At 51.4% G+C, this 19,504-nt stretch overlaps 1 protein-coding gene across 1 annotated transcript in view; it reads left to right on the forward strand.

Annotated features, from left to right (window-relative positions):
* LOC140430925 (prostatic acid phosphatase-like) overlaps nucleotides 1-19,504 on the forward strand; it is a 188,279-nt gene that overhangs the window by 95,542 nt on the left and 73,233 nt on the right. The window contains exons 4-5 of the mRNA XM_072518735.1: nucleotides 11,529-11,681; nucleotides 19,395-19,493. Coding sequence (XP_072374836.1) covers nucleotides 11,529-11,681; nucleotides 19,395-19,493 — 252 coding nt within the window. The remainder of the gene's footprint in view (nucleotides 1-11,528; nucleotides 11,682-19,394; nucleotides 19,494-19,504) is intronic.

The raw sequence follows: 19,504 nt of genomic DNA on the forward strand, positions 1-19,504 counted from the left end.
CACTGAGCTGCCCTAAGATGTTACATTTTGTTTTAAAATTATTCATTGTTTAACAGCATGCCATAATTATCAATTATTTGTTCAGGGTCGGGCCTGTCCTTCATCAAATTTGACCAAGTCACATTGCCATTAAAAAAAACAATTCTGTCTGATGAAGGTGTATCTTTTTAAAAGGTTTCTAACAGCAATTCGGCAAAGATGAAGTTCTTCCTGATGTCAGTGATGGCTGTCTGGAGGTCTTAGACTTTTCAACCGGTGGTAAAGCACTCAGTGACAGAATGTTCGCACCAATCTGCCTGTGTGCGACAGCCAGAAGGTGTGATCTGTTTCAGAGAGTGATCCTATGAGAGGGTTGTGGCAGCAAGCACCGGCAGCTTGCAGTCAACCTCATTTCCCTCCCCACCATCGTCAGTACAGAAGCAATCTTCAGCGAAGGATAACAGATAACTCCACTAAACCGTCTACGCCATTGCTATGTAGGGTAACTTCAAAGGAATAGCTCAACAAGCAAGAGGCCCCCCCCCCCCTTCTGCTGACAATTAATTCTCTGCAAGGAAGTCGACGAATGGTTGCCAACTCTGGGCGAACCCTAACAGAGACCCTCTCATGTCGAACTTAATTTTCTCCAGGCAGAGGAAGCCAGGTCTCCGATTTCGGGGGCTTTTGAGTCCCTCCATGCTAGTAATATGCGCCTCCGCGCTACCAGGGAAGCAAAGGCCAGAACGTCTGCCTCTTCCTCCTCCTGGATTCCCGGATCCTGCGATACCCCTATAATCGCCGTCTCTGGACTCATTGCCACCCTCGTATTTAAGACCGTGGACATGGCGTCGACAAACCCCTGCCAAAATCCCCTAGATTTTGGACATGCCCAGAACATATGGACATGATTCGCTGGCCCCCCCCCGCGCACTTCGCACACCTGTCCTCCACCCCAAAGAATCTGCTCATCCGGGCCACGGTCATGTGAGCCCGGTGAACAACCTTAAATTGGATCAGGCTGAGCCTGGCACACGTTGCGGTCGCGTTGACCCTTCCCAACGCGTCCGCCCAGAGGCCCTCCTCTATCTCTCCCCCCCAGCTCCTCCTCCCACTTTCGCATCAGCTCCTTGGTCTGCGTCTCCTCCAAACCCATAAGCTCTCTATATATGTCTGAGACGCTCCCCACCCCTATCCATCCTCTAGATACCACCCTGTCCTGAATCCCCCTTAGCGGCAGGAGTGGGAAGGTTGATACCTGCTTCCGCAGGAAGTCCCGTATCTGTAAATATCGGAATTCATTTCCCCCCCGCCAATGCAAACTTCTCCTCCAGCGCCCTCATATTCGGGAAGATTCCTTCTATGAACAAGTCCCCTATCCTCTCAATCCCCGCTCTCTGCCAAATTCGGAACCCCCCTTCCATCCTCCCCGGGGCATACCGATGGTTATCTCAGATTGGGGACCACACCGATGTCCCCTCTGCTCCCACATGTCTCCTCCACTGCCCCCAGACACTCAGGGCTGCCACCACCACTGGAGTGGAGTACCACGCCGGCGGGAACGGCAGGGGCGCCGCTACCAGCGCCCCCAGACTTGTACACTTAAAAGAAGCCACCTCCATGCGAACCCTCGCCGGCTCACCCACCACCAGCCACCTCCTCACCATGACTATGTTCGCCGCCCAGTAGTAATTGCTGAAATTCTGCAGCGCCAGCCCTCCATCCCCCCCCGACTCCGCTCGAGCATTGCCCACTTCAGACGGGGGACTTGCCCCCCCACACAAAGCCCACGATAATCTTATTGATCCGCTTAAAAAAGGACCGCGGGATAAAGCTGGGGAGGCATTGGAAGACGAATAAGAATCTCGGGAGGACTGTCATTTTTACCGACTGCACTCTGCCCGCCAGAGACAACGGAAGCGCATCCCATCTCTGGAAATCCTCCTTCATCTGATCCACCAGCCGGGCCAAGTTCAATTTATGTAGCCTGTCCCAATCCCTCGCCACTTGGATACCCAGGTACCTGAAACTGTCCCCTACCACTCTGAATGGCAGTTCCCCCAGTCGCATCTCCTGGACCACAAACATCTCGCTCTTCCCCATATTGAGCTTATACCCCGAAAACCGGCCAAATTCCCCTAAAATTCCCTTAATTTCTTCCATCCCCTCTATTGGGCCTGAGACATACAGCAGTTGGTCATCCATATACAGCAAGACTCTGTGCTCCACCCTACCCCGGACCAACCCCTTCCAGCCTTTTGAAGCCCTCAGAGCAATTGCCAGCGGCTTTGCTCTATCGCCAGCGCAAACAGCATTGGGGAGAGGGGCCATCCCTGCCTCGTCCCCCGGTGCAGTCTAAAATAATCCAAAGTCGTCCTGTTTGTCCGTACAGTTGCAACCAGAGCCCGGTACAGCAACCTAACCCAGTCAACAAACCCCTTCCAAACCCGATCTGCTCCAGCACCTCCCATAAGTAATCCCACTCAACCACCGGTCAAAGGCTTTTTCTGCGTCCATCGTGACCACCACCTCAACTTCCCTACCTTCTGGGGGCATCATGACCACGTTTAGCAGCCTTCTTACATTGGACACCAGCTGCCTGCCCTTAACGAACCCAGTCTGATCCTCCACTATAACGTCCGGTACACAGTCCTCAATCCTGGAGGACAAAATTTTGGCCAAACGTTTGGCATCTACGTTCAGCAAGGAAATCAGCCTGTGAGACCCACATCGCTCCGGGTCCTTGTCCTTTTTCAGAATACGCGAGATCATGGCCTGTGACATCGTCTGGGGCAGAACCCCTCTTTCCTTGGCCTCGTTAAGACCTTTATCAGCACCGGCCCCAATATTCCAGAGAACTTTTTATAGAACTCGGCTGGGTAACCGTCCGGTCCCGGGTCTTTGCCCGACTGCATGGCCTTCAGACCCTCCACTATCTCCTCCAGCCCAATCGGGGCCCCCAGCCCTTCTACCAGCTCCCCATCCACCTTCGGGAAAGTTAGCCCGTGCAAAAGGTGCCTCAGCCCCTCCAGCCCCGCAGGGGGTTCCGACCTGGACAACCTGCTATAAAAATCCCGAAAGATCTTGCTCAGCCCCGCCGAGTCCCCAACTCAGTTCCCATCCCCGTCAATAACTTTCCCTATTTCTCTAGCTGCCTCCCTCTTTCTGAGCTGCTGTGCAAGCATCCTGCTGGCCATCTCCCCGTGCTCATAAATCGCCCCCTTCACCTTTCTGAGCTGTTCCACTGCCCTCCCGGTGGAATTCCGCCTGTAGCCTCCGGCGTTCCCTTAGAAGCCCTGCCTCTGGAGCCTCTGCATATCTCCTATCCACTCGTAGAATCTCTTTTACTAGTCGGTCCATTTCTGCCCTATCCGTCCTGTCCCTGTGAGCCCGGATCGAGATCAGCTCTCCTCTCACCACTGCCTTTAGTGCACCCCAGACCACCGCTACTGAGACTTCCCCCGTATCGTTTACCTGCAGGTAGTTCAGCATGCACTTCCTCAACCTCTCGCACACCGCTTCGTCCGCCAATAGCCCTACATCCAACCTCCATTGTGGGTGCTGCTTGCTATCCATACTAACCTGCAGATCAACCCAGTGTGGAGCATGGTCTGAGATTGTGATCGCCGAGTACCCCGTGTCCACCACCCCTGCCAGCAAGGCCCTGCCCACGACAAATCTATCCGGGAATACACCTTGTGTATGTGGGAGTAAAAAGAAAATTCCTTGGCCCTCGGCTGCCTAAATCTCCATGGATCCCCCCCAATCTGCTCCATGAACCCTTTCAGCTCCTTTGCCATTGCTGGCACCTTACCCGCTCTCGAGCATGACCGGTCCAGGCCTGGATCAATAACCGTATTAAAATCCCCTCCCATAATCAGCCTGTGCGAATCCAGGTCCGGAATCTTCCCTAGCACCCTCTTTATAAAATCCCCATCATCTCAATTTGGGTGTCGAGCTTCTTGAGTGGTGTTGGAGCTGCACTCATCCAGGCAAATGGAGAGTATTCCATTACACTCCTGACTTGTGCCTTGCAGATGGTGGACAGGCTTTGGGGATTCAGGAGGTGAGTTACTCATTGCCGGATTCCAAGCCTGTGACCTGCTCTGGCAGCAACAGTATTAATGTGACTAGTCCAGTTCAGTTTCTGGTCAATGGTAAATCCCAGGATGTTGATAGTGGGGGATTCAGTGATGATAATGCCATTAAATATCAATGGGCAATGGTTTGATTCTCTCTTATTGGAGATGGTCATTGTCTTGCACTTCTGTGGTGCCCATGTAACTTGCCACTTGTCAGTCCCAGCCTGGATACGAATGGTGCTCGACATTGTGCAGTCATCAGCGAACATCCCCACATCTGACTTTATGTTGGAAAGAAGGTCATTAATGAAGCAGCTGAAGATGGTTGGGTCTAGGACACCACCCTGAGGAACTCCTGCAGTGATGTCCTGGAACTGAGATGATTTACTTCCATTCAGCACAACCATCTTCATTTGTGCTAAGCATGACACCGACTAGTGAAGGGGTTCCCCCATGATTCCCAGTTTTGCTGAGGCTTCTTGATGCCATGCCATACTTGATCAAATGAGGTCGAGGGCAACCACTCGCCCCTCACCTCTGGCATTCCGCTCTTTTGTCCACGTTTGAACGAAGGCTGTAATGAAGTCAGGAGCTGAGTAACTCTTGACGGTGCCTAAATTGAGGGTGGTTAATGTTCCATGCCCAAATAACTATAATGCTGGGTGTTCGGAGTGTCACCCTCAATGGGTGATACATGCCCACCCGCCACCAGAGAATCCTCAAATTTGCCCAGTAGCCCATTCGGTCTGAAGCCCCATAACACCGGTTTTGATTTTGAAGTCTGCATATGAGGGGAAGGCAGGCACAGTCATTGGCACTCAAGAATTAGTATTGCTTGGGTAGGCCTAATTTCTTCTGAACTCCGACTGTAAGTGTGGCAGTTGAGCTGATATTAAACTGTGTCAGATACAGAAGAATGCTCAATCATGAAATGCTTTTCCAATCCCCCCCCCCCCCCCCCCCCCCCCCCCCCCCACACACACACACTGGATCCCTTGCCCCAAGGTTCCTTTCTCTCTGGCACTGCTACACTTGCCCCTTTACCATAAGTCATTCATGACGAAGCCACTGTGGAGTCTTGCCTCTGACTATTCCCTTCCCCTCCCGCAGCCTGAATCTACGGAGCCACTTCCTTCTGAGATCCTAGCAAGCACCGCACTAGGTTGCATGCATTCAATTCCATGTTACCCTCTCAGCTCAGGTCACCAGGTGCACACCTTTCAAAGGCAGTTGTAAATCAGGCTGTTCTGAAATCATGCTAGTGGGAAGTTTAAATTTGACATGGGTGAGTGATTCTGGTATATGACCACAATAATGAGATGCAAATGTATTTGTTCATGATGTTCGACAGTAGGAAATGTGGATATTTTCCATCACTTCACTGATGATGGAGAGTAGACTGATGGTGGTAATTGGCTGGGTTGGATTTGTCCTGTTACTTGTGTACAGGACACAACTTCCCACATTGCCGGGTAGATGCCAGTGTTGCAGCTGTACGGGAACAGCCTGGTGAATGGTGTGGCAAGTTCTGGAGCACAAGTCTTAGGTACTTTGCTAGGGCAGCACGATAGCATGGTGGTTAGCACAATTGCTTCACAGCTCCAGGGTCCCAGGTACGATTCCCGGCTTGGTTCACTGTCTGTGCGGAGTCTGCACATTCTCCCCGTGTCTGCGTGGGTTTCCTCCGGGTGCTCCGGTTTCCTCCCACAGTCCAAAGAACATAAGAACTAGGAGCAGGAGTAGGCCATCTGGCCCCTCGAGCCTGCTCCACCATTCAATGAAATCATGAAGAAGTTTCTCCTAAACTCAGTCCTAAATCTACTTCCCCTTATTTTGAGGCTATGCCCCCTCGTTCTGCTTTCACCCGCCAGTGGAAACAACCTGCCCGCATCTATCCTGTCTATTCCCTTCATAATTTTATATGTTTCGAGAAGATCCCCCCTCATCCTTCTAAATTCCAACGAGTACAGTCCCAGTCTACTCAACCTCTCCTCGTAATCCAACCCCTTCAGCTCTGGGATTAACCTAGTGAATCTCCTCTGCACACCCTCCAGTGGCAGTACGTCCTTTCTCAAGTAAGGAGACCAAAACTGAACACAATACTCCAGGTGTGGTCTCACTAACACCTTATACAATTGCAGCAGAAACTCCCTAGTTTTAAACTCCATCCCTCTAGCAATGAAGGGCAAAATTCCATTTGCCGCCTTAATCACCTTTTGCACCTGTAAACCAACTTTTTGCGACTCATGCACTAGCACACCCAGGTCTCTCTGCACAGCAGCATGTTTTAATATTTTATCATTTAAATAATAATCCCTTTTGCTGTTATTCCTACCAAAATGGATAACCTCACATTTGTCAACATTGTATTCCATCTGCCAGACCCTAGCCCATTCACTTAGCCTATCCAAATCCCTCTGCAGACTTCCAGTATCCTCTGCACTTTTTGCTTTACCACTTATCTTAGTGTCGTCTGCAAACTTGGACACATTGCCCTTGGTCCCCAACTCCAAATCATCTATGTATATAGTGAACAGTTGTGGGCCCAACACTGATCCCTGAGGGACACCACTAGCTACTGATTACCAACCAGAGAAACGCCCATTAATCCCCATTCTTTGCTTTCTATTAATTAACCAATCCTCTATCCATGCTACTACTTTACCCTTAATGCCTTGCATCTTTATCTTATGCAGCAATCTTTTGTGTGGCACCTTGTCAAAGCTTTCTGGAGATCCAGATATACCACATCCATTGGCTCCCCGTTATCTACTGCACTGGTAATGCCCTCAAAAAATTCCACTAAATTAGTTATGCACAACCTGCCCTTTTATGAACCCATGCTGCGTCTGCCCAATGGGACAATTTCCATCCAGATGCCTCGCTATTTCTTCCTTGACGGTAGATTCCAGCATCTTCCCTACTACCGAAGTTAAGCTCACTGGCCTATAATTACCCGCTTTCTGCCTACCTCCTTTTTTAAACAGTGGTGTCACGTTTGCTAATTTCCAATCCGCCGGGACCACCCCAGAGTCTAGTGAATTTTGGTGAATTATCACTAGTGCATTTGCAATTTCCCTAGCCATCTCTTTTAGCACTCTGGGATGCATTCCATCAGGCCCAGGAGACTTGTCTACCTTTAGCCCCATTAGCTTGCCCATCACTACCTTCCATCAGTCACTGGCATGTTATTTGTGTCTTCCACTGTGAAGACCGACCCAAAAAACTGTGCAGTTCCTCAGCCATTTCCTCATCTCCCATTATTAAATCTCCCCTCTCATCCTCTAAAGGACCAATATTTACCTTAGCCACTCTTTTTTGTTTTATGCATTTGTCGAAACTTTTACTATCTGTTTTTATATTCTGAGCAAGTTTACTCTCATAACCTATCTTACTCTTCTTTATAGCTTTTTTTAGTAGCTTTCTGTTGCCCCCTAAAGATTTCCCAGTCCTCTAGTCTCCCACTGATCTTTGCTACTTTGTATGTTTTTTCCTTCAATTTGATACTCTCCCTTATTTCCTTAGATATCCACGGTCGATTTTCCCTTGTTTACCGTCCTTCCTTTTTGTTGATATAAACCTTTGCTGAGCACTGTGAAAAATCACTTGGAAGGTTCTCCACTGTTCCTCAACTGTTTCACCAGAAAGTCTTTGCTCCCAGTGTACCTTAGCTAGTTCTTCTCTCATCCCATTGTAATCTCCTTTGTTTAAGCACAAAACACTAGTGCTTGATTTAACCTTCTCACCCTCCATCTGTATTTTAAATTCCACCATATTGTGATCGCTCCTTCCGAGAGGATCCCTAACTATGAGATCCTGAATCAATCCTGTCTCATTACACAGGACCAGATCTAGGACCGCTTGTTCCCTTGTAGGCTCCATTACATACTGTTCTAGGAAACTATCGCGGATGCATTCTATAAACTGCTCCTTAAGGCTGCCTTGACCGACCTGGTTCAACCAATCGACATGTAGATTAAAATCCCCCATGATAACTGCTGTACCATTTCTACATGCATCAGTTATTTCTTTGTTTATTGCCTGCCCCACCATAATGTTACTATTTGGTGGCCTATAGATTACTCCTATCAGTGACTTTTTCGCCTTACTATTCCTGATTTCCACCCAAATGGATTCAACCTTATCCTCCATAGCACCAATGTCATCACTTACTGTTGCCCGGATGTCATCCTTAAATCACAGAGCTACACCACCTCCCTTACCATCCACTCTGTCCTTCCAAAAAGTTTGATACCCTCGGATATTTAACTCCCAGTCGTGACCATCCTTTAACCATGTTTCAGTAATGGCCACTAAATCATAGTCATTCACGATGATTTGCGCCATCAACTCATTTACCTTATTCCGAATACTACGAGCATTCAGGTAAAGTACACTTATGTTGGCTTTTTTTACCACTGTTCTGAATCTTAACACCTCGATCAGTAACCTCTCCTAAGTTATATTTCCTCTTAACCTATCTCCTAATTTTCCTTGTCGTTGAACCCATATCTCCATGTAACAACCTGCTGCGTCGCTTACCATTAATGTTTTCACTTCCCGTTTTATTTCTTTTAGTATTCCTGGTCCTATTCACTGAGCTCCCCATAGTCACTGTACCTTGTACTGTCGCCCTTTTTGATTTTTGACTGTGGCTTCTCTGCCTTACACATTCCCCCTTACTGCCTTTTATTTCTGTCCCTGTTTTACTGCCTTCCAACTTCCTGCATCGGTTCCCACCCCCCTGCCACAGTAGTTTAAACTCTCCCCAACAGCTCTAGCAAACACCCCCCCCTAGGACATTGGTTCCAGTCCTGCCCAGGTGCAGACCGTCCGGTTTGTACTGGTCCCACCTCCCCCAGAACCGGTTCCAATGTCCCAAGAATTTGAATCCCTCCCTCTTGCACCATCTCTCGAGCCACGCATTTATCCTCTCTATCCTGACATTCCTACTCTGACTAGCTCGTGGCACTGGTAGCAATCCTGAGATTACTACCTTTGAGGTCTTACTTTTTAGTTTAACTCCTAGCTCCCTAAATTCAGCTTGTAGGCCCGTTTTTTACCTATATCGTTGGTGCCTATGTGCACCACGACAGGTGGCTGTTCACCCTCTCTCTCTCTCTCTCTCTCTCTCTCTCTCTCTCTCTTCCCCCCCCCCCCCCCCCAGAATGTCCTGCAGCCGCTCTGAGACATCCTTGACCCTTGCACCAGGGAGGCAACATACCATCCTGGAGTCTCGATTGCGTCCGCAGAACCGCCTGTCTATTCCCCTTACAATTGAGTCCCCTATCACTATAGCCTTGCCATTCTTCTTCCTGCCCAGCTGCGCAGCAGAGCCAGCCATGGTGCCATGAATCTGGCTGCTGCTGCCTTCCCCCTGGTGAGCCATCTCCCTCAACAGTATCCAAAGCGGTATATCTGTTTTGCAGGGAGATGACCGCAGAGGACACCTGCCCTGCCTTCCTACTCTTGCTCTGTCTTTTGGTCACCCATTTTCTATCTTCCTCAGTACCTTTCACCAGCGGTGTGACCAACTCGCTAAACGTGCTATCCACGACGTCCTCAGCGGACGCTCAAAAGTGAGTCCATCCGCAGCTCCAAAGCCGTCAAGCGGTCTAACAGGAGCTGCAACTGGACACACTTCTTGCACGTGAAGGAGCCAGGACAGTGGACGTGTCCTGAGCTCCCACATTGCACACGAGGAGCATGACATGGGTCTGAGATCTCCTGCCATGTCTTAAACCTTCGGTTAACTTCAACAATCTTAGCTGTGTCTCACTCCTGGCTCTGTCTTCTCTGGCTCACTGGGAGAACTCACGGAGTGAGTTTACAAGTTGCTCTTTTTAAACTGTCCTGAATTGATGTGCAGGTTAGGTGGATTGGCCATGCTAAATTGCCCTTTGTGCCCAAAATTGCCCTTAGTGTTGGGTAGGGTAACTGGGTTATGGGGATAGCGTGGAGGTGTGGGCTTGGGTAGGGTGCTCTTTCCAAGAGCCGATGCAGACTCGATGGGCCGAATAGCCTCCTTCTGTACTGTAAATTCTATGGAATATTGTCAGGGCCCATAGCCTTTGTAGTATCCAGTGCCTTCAGCTGTTTCTTGATATCACGTAGAGTAAATCGAATTGGGTGAACATTGCCATCTGTGAAGCTGGGGACTTCTGGAAATCGTCCACTCGGCACTTCTGACAGAGTGGACCAGTTCCAGAGGTCCCCAGCTTCGCAGAGGGATTGTTGTGAACGCCTCAGCCTTATCTTTTGCATTGATTTGCTGGGCTCCTCTATCATTGAGGATCGGGATATTTGTGGAGCTTCCTCCTCGAATGAGTTGTTTAATTGTCCACCACCATTCATGACTGGATGTGATAGGACTGGAGAGCTTAGATCTGATCCGTTGGTTGTGAAATTGCTTATCTCTGTCTGTTACTTGCTGCTTATACTGTTTGGCACACAAATAATCCTGTGTTGTAGCTTCACCAGGTTGACACCTCATTTTTAGGTAATAGTGTTGCTGCTGGTGTTGCTCCTGGCATTCCCTCCTGCACTCTTCATTGAACCAGGGTTGGTCCCCTGGCTTGGTGGTAATGTTAGAGTGGGGGAAATGCTGGGCCATGAGGTTGTAGATTGTGGTTGAATCCAATTCTGCTGCTGCTGATGACCCACAGCGCCTCATGGATGCCCAGCCTTTAGATTCTAGATCTGTTCAAAGTCAATCCAATTTAGTACGGAGGTAGTGCCACTGCACGATGGAGGGTATCCTTAATGTGAAGACGGAACTTTGTCTCCACAAGGACTGTGCAGTGGTCGCTTCTACCGATACTGTCATGGACAGATGCATCTGTGGCAGGCAGGTTGGTGAGGCAGTGGTCAAGTATGTTTTTCCCTCTTGTTGGTTCCTTCACCACCTGCTCAAGTCTATCAGCTATGTCCTTTAAGGCTCGGTCGTGCTACCAAGCCACTCTTGATAATGGACATTGAAATAGTCACCCAGAATACATTCTGCGGCCTTGCCAACCTCAGTGCTTCTTCCGAGCGATGTTCAACATTAAGGAGTATTTATCCATGAGCTGAGTGTGGATGATATGTGGTAATCAGCAGGAGATTGATCAACAGCCTGTGATTGAGCTGGTGTCATGAGACTTTATGGGGTCCAGAGTCGATGTTGAGGACTCCCAGGACAACTCCCTCGCGACTGTATACAACCGTGCTGCCACCTCTGCTGGGTCTGTCCTGCCGGTGAGACAGGACATACCCAGTGTTGTGGAATAAGTTTCCAGGAAAGGCATGAAATGGCAGAAATAAATTGGGCATGGGGCATGGAAACAATTGAATGTGATTTTGTTGTGAAGACTGACGGACTTGGTAAGAAGGTGGGTCGGCATGGTTAATCTCTCAACAAGGACCAGCCTTGTTGGGCCGGCTGTCACTTTTGTGTTTCAAACACTTGCAATTGTTTTCTCTCTCCTGTAGATCTATGTTCGGAGTACGGATATCGACCGGACTCTAATGAGTGCTGAGTCAGATCTCGCTGGTCTCTACCCACCACACGGAGGTCAAATCTTCAACCCTGACCTGAAGTGGCAGCCAATTCCCGTGCATACTGTGCCTGTGAAAGATGAAAAGGCAAGTACCTAGAACGTTGAGAGTGCATGGAGAACAGTGTACCATACACATACACAGGGAGAGTGGGGCCCATATACCAGTTGTTACGGATACCTGGTCAGATCCCAACAGTGTCGAAGATACTGGACCAGAACTTTTTTTAATTCTGAAGACTGTGAGGAAAGATCGACTCATTGATCATAGAATTTACAGTGGGAAAGGAGGCCATTCGGCCCATTGAGTCTGACCAGCCCTTATAAAGAGCACCCTACTTAAGCCCACACCTCCATCCTCTCCCAGTTACCCCACCTAACCTTTTTTCCTTTGGACACTAAGGGCTATTTAGCATGGCCAATCCACCTAACCCATATTTGGACTGTGGGAGGAAACTGGATGCACCCGGAGGAAACCCACGCAGCCACAGGGAGAATGTGCAGACTCCGCAAATACAGTGACCTCATCAATGCTATCTGGGCTTTTGATTGCCCACCCCTGTTTACACATGTGGATCTGGAGTCACATGTAGGCCAGATCAGGGAAGGATGGCAGATTTCCTTCCCTAAAGGGCATTAGTGAACCAGATGTTTTTTTACGACAATCATGGTCATCATTAATCCCAGATTTTTAATGAATTCAAATTTCACCATCTGCAGTGGCAGGATTTGAACTTGGATCCCCAGAGCATTACTCTGGACCTCTGGTTTACTAGTCCAGTGACAATGCCAATGGGGCTTTTGTGGCATGACCCTCCCCTCCTCACCTTGTCCCGTGCTTTGTTTTGTGCTTCCCTTGGGTTACGAACAAGTCTTGGAACAGGCTGATGAACGGCCTCCATGCTTTGTGGAAGCCCTCGTCCGACCCTCGGATGGTGAACTTGATCTTCTCCAGGTGGAGAAATTCTGCCAGCCTACAGCTGTGGGTGGTGCTGCTGATCATTCGCCGAGCAGGATTCTCCAGCGGGTGATTCGGGATGTAAAAGCCAGGGCATCCGTCCTCTTTCCCATCTGAAGATCTGGCTGATCCGATACCCTGAAGACTGTCACTCACGGGCACAGCTCCGCCCTCACCCCCATAACCTTGGCCATCACCTCGAAGAAGGCTGTCGAGAACCGACAAGTCTGGGGCAGGCCCAGAACATGTGGGTGTGGTTGGCCGGGGCTCCCTGGCACCGTTCACATTTGTCCTCCACCTCCAGGAAGAACCTGCTCATTCGGGTTCTGGTCAGGTGAGCTCTGTGCACCACTTTATTATTTTTTTTAAATGCATCTTTTACAAACTTGTATCAAAGCAGGTTATAGCAAGTAGACACCCCTGGAAACATACTTCCCAACAGTCAACTATAAAGTCTGTACAGATTTTTACTCTTTTTCAACCCCCCACCACCTGAACAGCTCCTCAAACACAAACATCCCTCACCTTTTCTCAAACTCCCCCGCTGAGCCCCTGGAGTGGTGTTCCACAGGGATCCGTGCTTGGACCACTGTTGTTTGTGATATAAATAAATGATCTGGAGGAAGGTATAGGTGGTCTGATTAGCAAGTTTGCAGATGACACTAAGATTAGTGGAGTAGCAGATAGTGAAGGGGACTGTTAGAGAATACAGCAGGACTTCCGGTTGCGGCTATGCGGAGCTAAGCCGCACATTCGGCGGCTCCCGCTAAAACGGACTTTTGGGCTCGCCAGAGGAGCCCCAACGGCAATTTTTTCGACGACTTCCAGTGTGGGAAGGTGAGCAAGGTCCCCCCTCCATAGTATATGGAATGGACCAGGAGTGGATTGGTCAAAAAAGCGTTTTTGGAGCAGCGAAAAGTGCGAGGGAGAAAAAACAAGATGGCGGCGGGCGGAGATCAAGCGGCATGGGTGCAGGAGCAGCAGGAGTTTCTCAGGCGCTGCTTGTGAGGAGCTGAAGAAAGAGGTGCTGGCGCCAATGCTGACAGCGATCGAGGGGTTAATGGAGACCCAGAAGGCCCAAGGGGCAGCGATCCAGGAGGTGCGGGAAAAAGCCTCGGAGAACGAGGACGAGATCTTGGGCCTGGCGGTGAAGGTGGAGGCGCACGAGGCACTGCATAAGAGGTGGGCGGAAAGATTCGAGGACCTGGAGAACAGGTCGAGAAGGAAGAATCTTCGGATTCTGGGTCTCCTTGAAGGAGTGGAGGGGGCCGATGCCGGGGCATATGTGAGCACGATGCTCAATTCGCTGATGGGAGCGGAGGCTTCTCCGAGTCCCCTGGAGCTAGAAGGGGTTCACCGGGTCCTGGCGAGGAGTCCCAAGGCCAATGAGCCGCCAAGGGCGGTAGTGGTGAGGTTTCACCGTTTCGTGGATAGAGAGTGTGTCTTGAGATGGGCCAAGAAAGAGCGGAGCAGCAGATGGGAGAATACGGAGATCCGAATCTATCAGGACTGGAGTGCGGAGGTGGCAAAGAAGAGAGCTGGTTTTAATCGGGCCAAGGCGGTGCTCCATCTGAAGGGGGTGAGGTTCGGAATGCTGCAGCCAGCGCAATTGTGGGTCACATTTGAGGATCGACACCACTACTTCGAAACGCCTGAGGAGGCTTGGACCTTTATACAAACTGAAAAGTTGGGACTCAAACTGAGGGTTTGGGGTTGTGGGGGGGATGTCTGTTGTATACAGGGTTTTAACTATGCGTAGGGAATGTTCCACGGGTTGGGTGATGGATGGAGATGGGGGAAGAGATCTGATGGGGAGACTGTGAGAGTGTGTGGGCGCCGGTGCTGGAGGGAGGGGAGGCCCGGGGATGGGGGAATTGAGATAAGGCCGCAACAGGAGCGGCGCCTGAGGGGACGGGGCCGGCTCAGGAAAGCGTGGACTTTTTCCCGCGCTAGAGAAGGACAGGGGGGTGGCGGTGGAGGAGCACACACTGATTGCTGGGGAGGGGGGATTCCCACACGTGGGGGGTCAATGGGATGGCGGGGGAGGCCGGGGTCAGCAGGAGTCAGCTGACTTACGGGAGTGTTATGGGGGGAGCAAAAGAGCTAGATACGGATCTAGCGGGGGGAGGGGGGGGGGGAAATAGGGTTGCTGCTGCATTGGCCGATGGGGAACTGGAAACAGTCGAGGTGGTCGGGGCGGGGGTCCCACGTCTGGGGGACTGGAGAGTGCGGGAGGCGCGGGCACGGGACTGGCCTAGAAAAGGAGATGGCTAGTCAGCAGAAGGGGAGGGGGGGTGGGGTGGGAAGCCCCCCAATCCGGCTGATAACTTGGAATGTGAGGGGCCTGAATGGGCCAGTTAAGAGGGCCCGAGTGTTCGCGCACTTAAAGGGATTGAAGGCAGACGTGGTCATGCTTCAGGAGACACATTTGAAGGTGGCAGACCAGGTCAGGTTAAGAAAGGGATGGGTAGGATAGGTATTCCATTCGGGAATACCTATCTCATTGGATGCAAAGAACAGAGGGGTGGCAATACTGGTGGGGAAGCTGGTGTCGTTCGTGGCCAAGAATATTGTAGTGGACAATGGAGGTTGATACGTGATGGTGAGCGGTAGGTTGCAGGGGGCGTGGGTGGTATTGGTAAACGTATACGCCCCGAACTGGGATGATGCTGGACTTATGAAGCGCATGTTGGGGCGGATTCCGAATCTGGAGGCAGGAAGCTTGATAATGGGGGGGGGGGATTTCAACACGGTGTTGGACCCAGCATTAGATCGCTCCAAGACGGGGACGAGGCCGGCTGCGGCCAAGGTGCTTAGGGGGTTTATGGACCAGATGGGGGGAGTTGATCCGTGGAGATTTGCTAGGCCCTTGGCCAGGGAATTTTCTTTTTTTTCTCACGTACACACAGCCTATTCCCGGATAGATTTTTTTGTTTTGAGTAGGGCGCTGATCCCAAAAGTGGAGGGAACGGAGTACTCGGCCATAGCCATCTCAGACCACGCCCCGCACTGGGTGGAGCTGGAGTTAGGAGAGGAGAGGGACCAACGCCCGCTGTGGCGTCTGGATGTGGGATTACTGGCGGATGAGGTGGTTGGCGGGAGGGTGCGGGGGTGCATTGAAAGGTATTTGGAGGCCAACAACAATGGGGAGGTGCAGGTAGGGGTAGTATGGGAGGCGCTGAAGGCGGTGGTCAGGGGAAAGTTAATCTCCATCAGGGCTCACCGGGAGAAGAGAGAGGGCAGGGAAAGGGAGAGGTTAGTGGGGGAGATCCTAAGGGTGGACAGGAGATATGCAGAGGCCCCCGAGGAGGGACTACTTAGGGAGCGCCAAAGTCTCCAGACGGAATTCAACCTGTTGACCACAGGGAAGGCAGAGGCACAGTGGAGGAAAGCACAGGGGGCGACGCACGAGTATGGGGAGAAGGCGAGCCGGATGCTGGCACATCAGCTCCGTAAGAGGATGGTAGAGAGGGAGATAGGTGGAGTCAAGGATAGCAGGGGAACTACGGTGCGGAGTGCGATGAAAGTAAATGAGGCATTTAAGGACTTTTATGAGGAGCTGTACAGATCTCAGCCCCATGGGGGGGGAAGAGGGGATGCGACGATTTCTAGATCAACTGAGATTCCCGAGGGTGGAGGAGCAGGAGGTGGCTGGTTTGGGGGCGCCAATTGGGTTGGAGGAGCTGGTTAAAGGACTGGGGAGCATGCAGGCGGGGAAGGCCCCGGGGCCAGATGGGTTCCCGGTTGAGTTTTCCAGGAAGTTTGTGGACCTGTTAGCCCCGTTGCTAGTGAGGACTTTCAATGAGGCAAGGGAGGGGGGGACCCTGCCCCCGACAATGTCCGGGGCGCTGATCTCTCTGATCCTGAAGCGGGACAAGGACCCACTGCAATGTGGGTCGTATAGGCCGATTTCGCTCCTCAATGAGGATGCTAAGTTGCTGGCAAAAGTACTGGCTACGAGAATTGAGGACTATGTCCCGGGGGTGATTCATGAGGACCAGACGGGATTTGTAAAGGGCAGGCAGCTAGACACCAATGTGCGGAGGCTCCTAAACGTGATTATGATGCCATCGATGGAGGGAGAGGCGGAGATAGTGGCAGCTATGGACGCGGAGAAGGCCTTTGACCGGGTGGAGTGGGAGTATCTCTGGGAAGTGTTGCGGAGGTTTGGGTTTGGGGAGGGGTTTATCAGTTGGGTTAAGCTCCTACGTAGAGCCCCGGTGGCGAGTGTGGTTACGAATCGGCGGAGGTCGGAGTATTTTCGGCTGTATTGAGGGACGAGGCAGGGGTGCCCCCTGTCCCCCCTGTTGTTTGCATTAGCAATTGAGCCTTTGGCCATGGCATTAAGAGAGTCCAGGAAATGGAGGGGGGTGGTCTGAGGGGGAGAGGAGAGTCGGGTGTCGTTATATGTGGACGACCTGTTGCTGTATGTGGCAGATCCAGTGGAGAGGATGGTGGAGGTCATGCAGATCCTAAGGGAGTTTGGGGACCTCTCGGGCTATAAGCTCAATGTAGGGAAAAGTGAGCTCTTTGTTGTGCATCCAGGGGACCAGGGAAGAGGGATAGACGACCTACCGTTGACGAGGGCGGAAAGGAGCTTTCGGTACTTGGAGATCCAGGTAGCTAGGAGCTGGGGGGGCCCTGCACAAACTTAATTTGACGCGGCTGGTGGAGCAGATGGAGGAGGACCTCAAAAGATGGGATGTGTTGCCACTCTCGCTAGCGGGCAGGGTACAGTCGATTAAAATGATGGTCCTCCCGAGGTTTCTTTTTGTGTTCCAGTGCCTTCCTATTATGATTGACAAGGCCTTTTTTATGCGGGTAGGTAGGAGCATCATGGGTTTTGTGTGGGATAATAAGACCCCAAGGGTAAGGAGGGGGTTTCTGGAGCGTAGTAGGGACAGGGAGGGCTGACGTTGCCGAATCTGGGTGGCTATTATTGGGCAGCCAACGTGGCGATGATCCATAAGTGGGTAATAGAGGGAGAGGGGGCGGCATGGAAGAGATTGGAGATGGCGTCCTGCAAAGGAACGAGCCTGAGGGCGCTGGTGACGGCACCGCTGCCGCTCTCGCCGACGAGGTACACCACGGGTCCGGTGGTGGCGGCAACGCTAAAGATCTGGGGGCAGTGGAGACGGCATAGGGGTGAGATGGGAGCCTCGTTGTGGTCCCCGATCTGGGAGAACCATCAGTTCATCCCAGGAAGGATGGACGGGGGGTTTCGGAGCTGGCATCGGGCAGGGATCAGAAGTATGGGGGACCTGTTTATAGACTGGACGTTTGCGAGCCTAGGGGCACTGGAGGAGAAGTTTGGGTTACCCCCAGGAAATGCGTTCAGGTATATGCAAGTGAGGGCGTTTGTGAGGCGGCAGGTGAGGGGATTCCCGTTGCTCCCGGCACAGTGGATTCAGGACAGGGTGATTTCGGTGTATGGGTCGGAGAAGGCAAGGTTTCGACGATATATCAGGAGATGAAAGAAGAGGAGGAGGCTTCGGTAGAGGAGCTGAAGGGCAAGTGGGAGGAGGAGTTGGGGGAGGAGATTGAAGAGGGTATGTGGGCTGATGCCCTGAGTTGGGTTAATTCCTCTTCCTCATGTGCCAGGCTCAGCCTGATACAGTTTAAGGTTATTCACAGAGCGCATATGTCAAGGGCGAGGCTGAGTAGGTTCTTTGGGGTGGAGGACAGATGCGGAAGGTGCTCGGGAAGACCGGCGAATCACGCCCACATGTTCCGGTCGTGCCCGTCACTGGATGGGTTCTGGAGGTGTTTCGCGAAGACTATGTCCAAGGTGGTGAAAGTCAAGGTCAAGCCAAGTTGGGGGCTGGCATTATTTGGGGTGGCGGACGAGCCGGGAGTGCAGGAGGCGAAAGAGGCCGGTATTCTGGCCTTTGCGTCCCTGGTAGCCTGGCAGAGGATCTTGCTCATGTGGAAGGACGTGAAGCCCCCCAATGTGGAAGCCTGGATAAATGACATGGCAGGGTTCATTAAGCTGGAGAGGATAAAGTTTGCCTTGAGAGGGTCTGCGCAGGGGTTCTGCAGGCGGTGGCAACCGTTCCTAGACTATCTCGCGGAGCGTTAGAATTAGGTCGGTCAGCAGCAGCAGCAACCCAGGGAGGGCGGGGGAGGGGGGTGTTTCCTAGGGGTACTTGTAAAAAAGCATATGGGAGGGTTAATATGTGCAGGAGAAACCCATTGTATAAGTTCTGTATTATGTTTGATTGATATGTTTATGTTCTGTTCTGTTCTTTTCTCTTTCTCTTTTCTGTTACGAGTGGGGGGGAGGGGTTTAATTGGTTGAAAAAAAATTTGTTGGAAAACCTTGGAAGAAACATATTTAAAAAAAAAAAAAAGAGAATGCAGCAGAATATAGATAGATTGGCGAGTGCAGGACTGCATGCACTAGTACAGGGGACGAGTGTGGGACCCATGCACTATTGCAGGGGAGAGCGGGGCTCATATACCGGTAAGAGAGAGTGTGCGGGGCTCCATGCACTATTACAGGGGAGAGCGGGCCCATATAGCAGTACAGGAGGCAAATGCCGGGCTCCATATACTATTACGGGAGAGCGGGGCTCACATACCGGTACAGGGCAGAGTGCGGGCCTCTACGCACTATTACAGGGGAGAGCGGGGTTCATATACCCATAGGGGGAGAGTGCGGTGCTCCATGCACTAGTACAGGGAAGAGTGGGACTCATATACCTGTACAGGAGCCCTGGCACGGGAAGCAATGGCCCTCAAACTCAAACTGGTGCGGTGAGTGAGAGCTCTCCATTTGGGATTCAGTGGGGTGCAGAGAGTCTGAATCTTATGCTGGCACTGAAACTATTTGCCTTTCTTTAGTTGTTGCTGTACCCATTGAGAAACTGCCCTCGGTTTGATGAGTTAACTGTGGAGACTGAGAATTGTTCGGAATATAAGGAAATATTGAAGGCAAACGAGGTATGTGCCAA

The sequence above is a fragment of the Scyliorhinus torazame genome, chromosome 10 (genome assembly GCF_047496885.1).
Source record: "Scyliorhinus torazame isolate Kashiwa2021f chromosome 10, sScyTor2.1, whole genome shotgun sequence".
Classification (NCBI taxonomy): Eukaryota; Metazoa; Chordata; class Chondrichthyes; order Carcharhiniformes; family Scyliorhinidae; genus Scyliorhinus; species Scyliorhinus torazame.